Here is an 11,183-nt window from a genome sequence, read left to right on the forward strand (position 1 = left end):
GGCGAGTGGGAGACCGGGGTTCAATCCCTGCTGCATGAGAAACACTACATCTGCAAAGGTGAGTGAGCGAGCAATTGTTCAATAAAAATCAGATCCGTCTGAAGTGAGTGGTGCTGTACTGTACGGTACTGTACTGTACAAGCCCTCCTCCCTGGCCTGGTGTGTGTCTGTGTGTTAGGCTGTGCAACAGTGACACTTGGTGGTGAACAAACGCTATAATGCTATTTCCGTGCTCCGACAGGGATACAGGGACACCGGGACAGACCCAAGTCACACACATAGCTGTCTATAGGAGTGGTTGCACCACTCAAAAATGGCTTTCATAATATTCTTGCCAAGTTGTATTAGCCTTTAGTCTTGAGGTTGAAATTAAATAAATTAACTTCTTTCTCATTATACGTGAGAAAAAGGATATTCTACAGATTGCTACTTTATTAACCAGTGGATCCCTAATAATAATAATAATAATAATAGATGGAATTAAAATAAGTTAATTAAAATACCTTGAGTATAGTACAGGTTAAAGAACAAAATAAAATAAAAATGAGGAAAAACTAGCAGTTGTAGGCAGTGTGCAGAATATGAAAGAACCTTCATTCCAATGGACCCAAAATAGTTAATATTTAGTCACAAGCTCTTGTGTGGCTCTTGTACATTTACCATTGGTTCAATATTTATAAAACACAGACACATAAAAGCACTTTCGCTTTCCAAATCCTGCAAAAAAAAAGAGAAAGAAAGAAAGAAAATACTGAAGAAACAAATCTACAAGCTCACAATGTGAAGCAAAATGTGTTAACATAGCATCACACTTGGTTTATGAATCTACAAGCTGACAATGAACATGCTAGTATGTGTGGGATACACCCATGACAAATGTGACAAATGCCAAACTTTATTTTGCTATAGAGTATGCGCATGCTTAAAGTGAATGGCACATCGAGTGGCAAATCGAGTGGCAAAGCAACAGGCAAAGTGAGTTTAACATTGTTTAATGCAATCAGATAAGACTTTTCTGTGTGGATGTATGGGCTGTCAAGGCCAGAAAGTAGTTCACACGCATACCCTCTATTGAATTGTTTTGAGTTTCCAAACGTATAAAGGTATAACGTCTGAAACATCCAACGGTATAATTAAACAGTGTTACCATAGCGAAATAATCTACTAATATGACATACAAAAAGATACAGAAGAAACTAAATTGTGATGTCTTTAATCACTCATGTTGATATCGAGCATCGCAGTGCACATATCGGTAAATATCTAATTATTTGTCCGGCCCAACATTTGTTGTTCATTGTCATGATTCGTCACCATCCGCTCTATTGTCAGATTGTGTGATTCCACTGCTTTAGTATCTATCTGTCATTGTCATCCTGGAATAGAATGAATGATCATTCAATTGTCTGTCAACTCAAATGGGTTCATGGGGAAAATGTGCATTTATTACTATTACAACTAACAACTTATTCCCTGTATGATTCCTCCTCATTATCCTCAGATGTGCATTTTGACCCAAGCATTTGCCACTAACTGCAACTAAAGGGTTGTATGAGTCCTCATGTGTGTTTTTAGAGTACCACTCTGAGCAAAGCCTTTACCACACACGTTACAAGTAAAGGGCTTTTCCCCTGTATGAGTCCTCATGTGTGTTTTTAGATTAAAACACAGAGCAAAGCCTTTACCACACACGTTACAAGTAAAGGGCTTTTCCCCTGTATGAGTCCTCATGTGTTTTTTTAGAGCAACACTTTGAGCAAAGCCTTTACCACACACGTTACAAGTAAAGGGCTTTTCCCCTGTATGAGTCCTCATGTGTGATTTTAGATCACCACTCTGAGCAAAGCCTTTACCACACACGTTACAAGTAAAGGGCTTTTCCCCTGTATGAGTCCTCATGTGTGTTTTTAGATTAACACACAGAGCAAAGCCTTTACCACACATGTTACAAGTAAAGGGCTTTTCCCCTGTATGAGTCCTCATGTGTGTTTTTAGATTACCGATGTTAAGACAGCCTTTACCACACATGTTACAAGTAAAGGGCTTTTCTCCTTTATGAGTCATCATGTGTGTTTTTAGATCACCACTCTGAATAAAGCCTTTACCACAAACTGTACAAGTGAAGGGCTTTTCCCCTGTATGAATCATTGTGTGCTTCGTCAGATTTTCCTTACGATTAAAACATTTGCCACAGTCTGTACAACTAAAGCATTTCTTCCCTGTGTGGCTCCTCATGGAGTGAGTTTGTTTTGATGATTTCAGGTCCTTGGACAGCTTGCTGCTCAAAGACAATCTTTGTCCTTCCACATGTTGTGTCTTGTGTGATTTCAGTGTGTTTAAAGTTGACTGACCTTCACTGGGCTCCTGCCACTCATCACTGTCTTCAGTGTCAGATTCAGAACAGTGTGACGAGAGGAGCTGGTCATCACCAGTTGGTTGTGATGTTCCACAGTCCTCTACATCAGCTTGTGTTTTCATGTGCCGAGTTGAGGTTCCGGCTACAGGCTCTGTCTCTCTGTTTTCATCATCATGATCATCTTCACTTTTCACTGCTAGTAATGTCAACGTTGACCTATCAGCCTCCATTGTTCTTTGAAGTAGCTCCTCTTGTTCCTCTTTAATCTGTGGTGGTTGTGGTTCCTCCTGGACCAGACTGGAGCTCCTCTCCGGTTGTTCAGTGAAAACCTCCTCTTTACACACAGGGAGGTGCGGGACGACTAGAAAAAAGACACAAAGAGAGAAAAACTTTAAATGTTTGAACATCATCTTCTCCATTTCTAATCAAAGACAGTTTTCAGGGCTTGACATTACATTTTGAGCCACTTGTCATTTGGACAAGAACATTTACTTACTTGTCCAAGTATAGATTTTAGAAGACATCTTTTGTTTGTATTGATTATAATGTTGCATTTGAATAGTTACAAATAAGTAACAAGTGTTCAACAGAAGGTTATGACAAAATGACACTACAAGAAAAAAAAAACTGAAACAATTGACACAAACTCAAACTGGTTGTTGGAAGTTTCAACACACATGTTCCAATAATACAATGATATTTGAGTGTGTCACACATAGTGTGTAGTGGTGACTCCAGGTATTAATCTTTAGTTGATGCATGATTTGTATAATAATATAATAATAATAATAATAATAATATTAATAATATCAAACAACAAAAAATACTCCCAAAATACTCCCACCCGTGGGTCCTGGGACCCACTGCAGACCTAACAACATCACTGTGGTACATTATGTTTCCTAGACGGGCTCTCTACCCATTCAGCTATGGCTGTCCCTCTCTAAGGAAGGACAATATCAGTCACTAGAACCAGGGATGGGTGTTTTCTGTGTATCTACGATGGTTAAAATGGAGTTTGAAGTTACAATGGGCTTGTCTGATAAAAATGAATATAAAATATCTAAATACTGAATTGAGCAAATTAAAAACTGTCCAAGGTGTTCACAAAAAGCCTGACTAGACGATAACATTACCCACAATTATTTTGAAAGTGAAATATCCCTGTATGTAAGTAAGTAAACAAAACAGCACATACCTATACGGTACAACTTTACTACAGGTTGCATCTTCGCATCAAACAGTCCACGTCTCTGGTCCACCTCTGGCTGTTCCTCTGACAATGTTGAATGTCTTTTGGAGGCCATCTCTCTAGATACTGTAGACCTCTCCCTGTGGTGCTCTGTGGAAATCACCAGTAGAAACAACTTGTACTTATCATTCAAAAAGGGTTTACTGAACAACCAGGAATAATCTGGTGACCACCGGAGAGACGGGTGATAGCCGGAATGTGGACGGCACCCGGGAGCAGTATGGGTTGGCGCCCCTGCCTGTGTCTTCCGTGAGGAGGAAGCCCAACAACCCCATGGTGAGGCCTTTAGGAGGGCCATTCAAGCTGCAAGCGGAGCCTGCAGCACCACCGTTGCCCAGGTGGAGCCTGCAGCACCACCGTTGCCCAGGTGGAGCCTGCAGCACCACGTTTGCCCAGGTGGAGCCTGCAGAACCACCGTTGCCCAGGTGGAGCCTGCAGTACCACCATTGCCCATGTGGACTCTGCAGCACCACCGTTGCCCAGGTGGAGCCTGCAGCACCACGTTTGCCCAGGTGGAGCCTACAGAACCACCGTTGCCCAGGTGGAGCCTACAGAACCACCGTTGCCCAGGTGGAGCCTACAGAACCATTGTGGCTCAAGAATCCACCACTGTGTCTGGTGCTGATTGATGATTAGAACCTTCCTGGACAGATCACTTAACCCTTTGAGTGGTCCAGTGGTGCACGTACCATGTCTCGTGCTTTAAATGGTCTCAGGCACACACAAGTTATTTCTTCTTTCCTCACCATTTATGCCAAAAATCTTACATGATCTATACATGATTATGGGTTCAAACTTATACGTTAAGTATAAAACTATACTTTTGTAGCAGCACGAGCGGAAACACCATGCTGTGTGTCTGTCTGTCTTTTGGGGGACCATGAGTTCCCAAATTATAAATGTATCATTACAGTTGCTGAATGACCCTTTAGTCTTGTTAGAATAACACTAATATAATTACATTACATACATTTGTTTTACCTGAGAGAGTCTTGCACCACATATTCCTACGTAGTAATGTCAAAGTTGACTCACCAGTCTCCTCTTCCTGTTCATCTTTAATCTGTGGAGGTTGTGGTTCCTCCTGGACCAGACTGGATCTCCTCTCCTGTTGTTCCTCTTTAATCTGTGGAGGGTGTGGTTCCTCCTGGACCAGACTGGATCTCTTCTCCTGATGTTGTGGAGGTTGTGGTTCCTCCTGGACCAGACTGGATCTCCTCTCCTCATATTCAGATGAAACCTCTTTACACACAGACAGAAGGAGGAGAGCGAAGGTAGCATCAGCAGAGCAACTCAAAGTGCTTTTGTCAAATCAAAGATGACATTTATTCTCCTATTTGTTTTGTCAGGATAACCATCGTTTTAAAAATGTCTCGAGTCTCTTCACAATGCCTCACAGAGCAAGGCATTGTGAGTAGAGCCCGACATCGGTCTCACCGATGTATCCGTCATTTGTGGCACCGATGCCGACATTATTTCACCGATGTGTTTTTCATTAATGTAACCTACACTTGTCTTTTAGAATGTAATACGCGCTCTTTCGGTTTGATATTAATTAATTTCTTACAGCTGCAGAGAATGGATTTAAAAAGGCACTCTGCACTTCTAGGGCTAGTATAACTATAGCCATGGTTCATATGACGCTCGTACTTCACAAGCGTCATGGCTTAACTTCCGCCTGTTTTACACGATCGCTACATTTACAGAGCAAGCGTGTACATAAACATTCAGATTTCAAATATAAAGTACTCACATGTGCCACGGGTGTTAGAAATGTACTGGTACAGCGATTAGCATTGCTGCATTTTTATCCAAGCTGGGTTTTTTTGCCATTGGCTTTCAACTACGCGCCCCTATCGGTCGGGAGGAGTGTGGCACTGGGTGTGTTCGATATAGGCACGCTGACCGCACTGCCAATACAGACAAATAGGCGAGTGCGTTCCCGGTGTGCAACTGTGAATTTCCCAAACGAACCCCGTTTGAGAAAAGTAGTCGGGGTGCTCGGATAAAAATGCGGGATGCAGCAATGCTAATCGCTGTACCAGCAAATTTCTTTTTTTTATAATTTTTTACCCCTGTGTCAATTATCTAATGTTATCCTGGGCTCTACACACCCTCCGCCAACCTAGTCCCCATATATGGGGGACATGGGGAGAGCAACGGACTTGAACTCATGCTTCCTTCATGCCTGAGTGTCCAAGTTGCTCCTTTACACCCGACAGGGGGGAGTTTCCCTGGTTGGACATAGCACGTGGAAGGAACACGTTATTCCAACCAGTTCCTTACCCCTCCATCAGGTGTTCGATATAGGCACGCTGACTGCACTGCCAATACAGACAAATAGGCGAGTGCACTCCCGGTGTGCAACTGTGAATTTCCTAAACAAACCCGGTTGAGAAAAGTAGTCGGTGCTCGGATAAAAATGCTTTTTATTAAACAACGTGGGATGCAGCAATGCTAATCGCTGTACCAGCAAATTTCTAACACCCGTGGCACATGTGGTGAGGACTTTATATTTGAAATCTGAATGTTTATGTAGGCCTACACGTTTTCCATGTAAATGTAGCGATCGCGTAAAACTGGCTTCAGTTGCGTCATGACATGTGTCCTTTATAATTTCTCCCCTTCAAAGTAAAAGCTCCTCTGCGGTGATTCTGGAACAGTGAATTGTAACTTGTATTTTATTTTGAAAGGCTCAGTGGGAGAGGAAGTGGGGTAGCCTGTTTAAGGTCTCTTGACATGCCTTTTGAGAACAATGTAAAATGTTTGGTGAGGCTGGGAAGGCATACCGTTTTTGCATTTACAGTGCTCTCACTAAGGATAGTAGGCTTTCTAATAACACAATTTACAATTTACAATTTAGGCATTTACTCAACCCGCATTTGTATTGGTGAGTAGCAAAAACGTTATTTTTATTTACGCGAAAGACGAGAGGCTGGTCTGCATTCATGCGAGCGGCGGAAGTCGAGAGTAAGGCCCTTTCCCAATTCCCCCCTTCTCCATGGCCCTTAGCCCTTCCCCTTGCTGATGCACGTTCACGCGAGGAGGAATGGTTATCTCAATTATCTTTGGAGCGAGGGGTAGGGCCGAGGGCAAGGGATTGGATCCCCTTCAAACGAAGGGGTTTCGCGACCAGACTTAAAACGGAGGGACATCACAGAGGGCGGAAGGCGGACGAGGTAAGACGCCTTTTCCGTCCTTTATTATGGAACTTATGGAAGAATATGATATTATTTGAATGTGTTAACAATCTGCATCGCCAAAAATATCGCAATCTCTAGCAAAGGTTAACGTTACCTCACTTGAACTAACGATATGCTACGGCGTTGCATTCATACAACGTTACGGTAACGTTACCCATTCATTTCGCTTTATTATTTTGTATTTACCGCCGGTGCCCCGGTGGAACAACTCGGATGCAAACTACTATCTTAACTAGCAGGCATCAGTCCGACCCCCCAGACCCCGATATGTCAACATTCTGCAGTTTTGGAGCTCTTAAAAGCCGTGATGAAATAGCCTATTGTACCTACATAACGCTGTTGCTGCATAACGTTGGCTACTCGCTGCAGTGATAGCTGGTATGGTTTTATCATGACCAATTTTATGCTAATCCCCACAAGTTGCAAAAGTTACCCGGTGGAACAACTCGGATACAAACTACTATCTTAACTAGCAGGCATCAGTCCGACCCCCCAGACCCCGATATGTCAACATTCTGCAGTTTTGGAGCTCTTAAAAGCCGTGATGAAATAGCCTACTGTACCTACATAACGCTGTTGCTGCATAACGTTGGCTACTCGCTGCAGTGATAGCTGGTATGATTACCATTTTATCATGACTATTTTGGGAGAAGAGATGATGAAATAAATATATTGTATTGAGAAAAGTAGTCGGTGCTCGGATAAAAATGCTTTTTATTAAACAACGTGGGATGCAGCAATGCTAATCGCTGTACCAGCAAATTTCTAACACCCGTGGCACATGTGGTGAGGACTTTATATTTGAAATCTGAATGCTTATGTAGGCCTACACGTTTTCCATGTAAATGTAGCGATCGCGTAAAACTGGCTTCAGTTGCGTCATGACATGTGTCCTTTATAATTTCTCCCCTTCAAAGTAAAAGCTCCTCTGCGGTGATTCTGGAACAGTGAATTGTAACTTGTATTTTATTTTGAAAGGCTCAGTGGGAGAGGAAGTGGGGTAGCCTGTTTAAGGTCTCTTGACATGCCTTTTGAGAACAATGTAAAATGTTTGGTGAGGCTGGGAAGGCATACCGTTTTTGCATTTACAGTGCTCTCACTAAGGATAGTAGGCTTTCTAATAACACAATTTACAATTTACAATTTAGGCATTTACTCAACCCGCATTTGTATTGGTGAGTAGCAAAAACGTTATTTTTATTTACGCGAAAGACGAGAGGCTGGTCTGCATTCATGCGAGCGGCGGAAGTCGAGAGTAAGGCCCTTTCCCAATTCCCCCCTTCTCCATGGCCCTTAGCCCTTCCCCTTGCTGATGCACGTTCACGCGAGGAGGAATGGTTATCTCAATTATCTTTGGAGCGAGGGGTAGGGCCGAGGGCAAGGGATTGGATCCCCTTCAAACGAAGGGGTTTCGCGACCAGACTTAAAACGGAGGGACATCACAGAGGGCGGAAGGCGGACGAGGTAAGACGCCTTTTCCGTCCTTTATTATGGAACTTATGGAAGAATATGATATTATTTGAATGTGTTAACAATCTGCATCGCCAAAAATATCGCAATCTCTAGCAAAGGTTAACGTTACCTCACTTGAACTAACGATATGCTACGGCGTTGCATTCATACAACGTTACGGTAACGTTACCCATTCATTTCGCTTTATTATTTTGTATTTACCGCCGGTGCCCCGGTGGAACAACTCGGATGCAAACTACTATCTTAACTAGCAGGCATCAGTCCGACCCCCCAGACCCCGATATGTCAACATTCTGCAGTTTTGGAGCTCTTAAAAGCCGTGATGAAATAGCCTACTGTACCTACATAACGCTGTTGCTGCATAACGTTGGCTACTCGCTGCAGTGATAGCTGGTATGGTTTTATCATGACCAATGTTATGCTAATCCCCACAAGTTGCAAAAGTTACCCGGTGGAACAACTCGGATGCAAACTACTATCTTAACTAGCAGGCATCAGTCCGACCCCCCAGACCCCGATATGTCAACATTCTGCAGTTTTGGAGCTCTTAAAAGCCGTGATGAAATAGCCTACTGTACCTACATAACGCTGTTGCTGCATAACGTTGGCTACTCGCTGCAGTGATAGCTGGTATGATTACCATTTTATCATGACCAATTTTATGCTAATCCCCACAATTTGCAAAGGTTACATAACTAATTAGCAATGGTGTTGTCCCCCCCCCCCCCCCCCCCCCCAGGCAAACCAGCTATGGAACAGACTGCAAGCTGCTGTACAGCCTGTACATTGGATGGATGGAGATGAATCACGATTGTCCTAAATGTTGTTGAATTTTAAACATTATCATTCATATTATGTAGCATACCATGACTTCCATGATAGAAAATGACTCTGTTCTTAATGCTATTAAAAACAATGAAGACAGTGACCACAGCCCCTTCTTTCTATACTGTAAATTGTTTTTCCTTTGTCTAACCCTGTAGGCTATGATATATAACTGTACCCATTCTATACAAACTGTTGATACAATAATCAATGAATCAGGTACAACTGTTGAGCAGGTGTCAGAATGAGCTATATCTAGCAGAATTAAATTCTGGTGGGCTACCAAGATGAGACAAAATTACAATATATTTATTTCATCATCTCTTCTCCCAAAATAGCCGATCTACAGCTTATAGCAGTGGTTTCCAAAGTGGGTTATGGGGACCCCCAGGGGTCCTTGAGAGAGTTCCAGGGGGTCCCCAGCTAAATGATAGTTTGGAACCAAATGGACCCATAAGGGTCCATTTGTACACTCTGAGTTAATTAACATTGATTTCACAATATAAATTGGGGGTCCCAGAGAAATTCCATCAAATGGGGGTCCATGGACTAATGCATGTCACACTGGCGGTCCGTGACACTGCTAGATTCGTAAAAATCTATGGGGTCCCTGGCATATCTCTTCAAATGGGGGTCTGCAGGCTAATTGTCAATTTGTGGGTCCTTGACATGAAAAAGTTTGGGGACCACTAGCCTGTAGTGAGCTTGCAGATCAGCTATTTTCTGAGAACAGGTTGTATATCAATATATCAATATCTACAAGGGACGTTCAATATTTAGGGACGTTCCAATTCCTAGGGTGATGATTTATCTCCCTACCCCTTGACACTCATTATGTAAGGGCAAGGGGAAGGGGCAAGGGCTGAGGGGTAGGGTTAAAAAAGGAATTGGGAAAGGGCCTAACATAGCTCTAAATGCAACGCATTAGAGCTATGGACCAGAGCTAGTATAACTACTGGTAAATGTAGTTCCGTACAGCTAGCTTGATGCTACTTGTTGTAGCTAAGCTGGTGTTGTTCAGTCTACTAACCTGTAGTGTGTAGATCGATGTCCATATCAAAATCAATGTCCAGGAGTTTGTTTTGTGTCTCCAGCAGAGTTTCTAGTGTCTCCATCTCTCTCTGGAAGAGATTGACCATGAACTCTCCCACCGCGCTGAGGCGCTCCAACACAAACACACTGACGCTAAGCTCCACACTACAAACATCAGCAGCGCCACGCTGCTGTTTGTCCACAACAAACAATATCTCCTCTCCCACCGACGCTAGCTGTTCATTTATCTTCAGCCGTACAGACTCCATTTGACGCTTTTGACCTCCTTTAGGAGACATTTCCACCAAGCTTTCTGTTCCTACTGTAATATAGAATGTGTAATAAAGGCACAAACATCAACAATTCCCGAGAGGCACGACAACATGTTTGACTTGTTCAACAAACAACGCCATCTCCGTAATGGAAAACTAGACGCAGCTAGGCACTGTTTTTTTTGGCAAATCTAAGGGCACTGTTCTTTTGGCAAATCTAAGGGAGCAAATATAAGACTTCCGGTGGACGATCTCTTCAAAATAAGAGTACCCTCTAGAGTATTGAAAAAAAGTTTAATTTGCACATTAAAACTACAAATGAAGCATTTAAATGATGCTATATGATGCTATAAGACACACATTATGTTTCTGTGTAAAAATAAGTAATTAAATAACGTAAAAAAGTTATCTAAATGGATAAATGCTATTCACTGGAGTGCATAGACTTTATAAAGTGGACACTGGACAAAAGACGCCTCCGCGAGGCAACTGTTGTGACATACGCACGCGTTCAGGGAGATGTTCTCTACCACACCCCACTCTCCGCTAAGCGGGAGAGGTGTAAAATTCCGAGCAGCAGACCTTCTACTGCTGTCAACGGTAAAAAAGGACATCTCCCTGAACGCGTGCGTATGTCACAACAGTTGCCTCGCGGAGCCGTCTTTTGTCCAGTGTCCACTCTGGGTCTGGAAACGGCACTTTTTTTTTACCGTTGACAGCAGTAGAAGGTCTGCTGCTCGGAATTTTACACCTATCCCGCTTAGCGGAGA

The 11,183-nt window shown here is 42.9% G+C and overlaps 1 protein-coding gene across 1 annotated transcript; it reads right to left on the bottom strand.

Annotated features, from left to right (window-relative positions):
* Positions 1-908: 908 nt before the first annotated feature.
* Positions 909-10,253, bottom strand: LOC306919172 (uncharacterized protein). Its single transcript, XM_079532002.1, has 4 exons — positions 10,140-10,253; positions 4,644-4,850; positions 3,555-3,698; positions 909-2,717 (listed from the first exon to the last, which is right to left on the bottom strand). Exons 1-4 carry the CDS (start codon positions 10,246-10,248, stop codon positions 1,540-1,542), a joined length of 1,638 nt encoding a protein of 545 aa, XP_079388128.1. The 5' UTR covers positions 10,249-10,253; the 3' UTR covers positions 909-1,539.
* Positions 10,254-11,183: the final 930 nt, after the last annotated feature.

Source organism: Electrona antarctica (assembly GCF_951216825.1).
Source record: "Electrona antarctica genome assembly, contig: scaffold_99, whole genome shotgun sequence".
Taxonomy (NCBI): domain Eukaryota; kingdom Metazoa; phylum Chordata; class Actinopteri; order Myctophiformes; family Myctophidae; genus Electrona; species Electrona antarctica.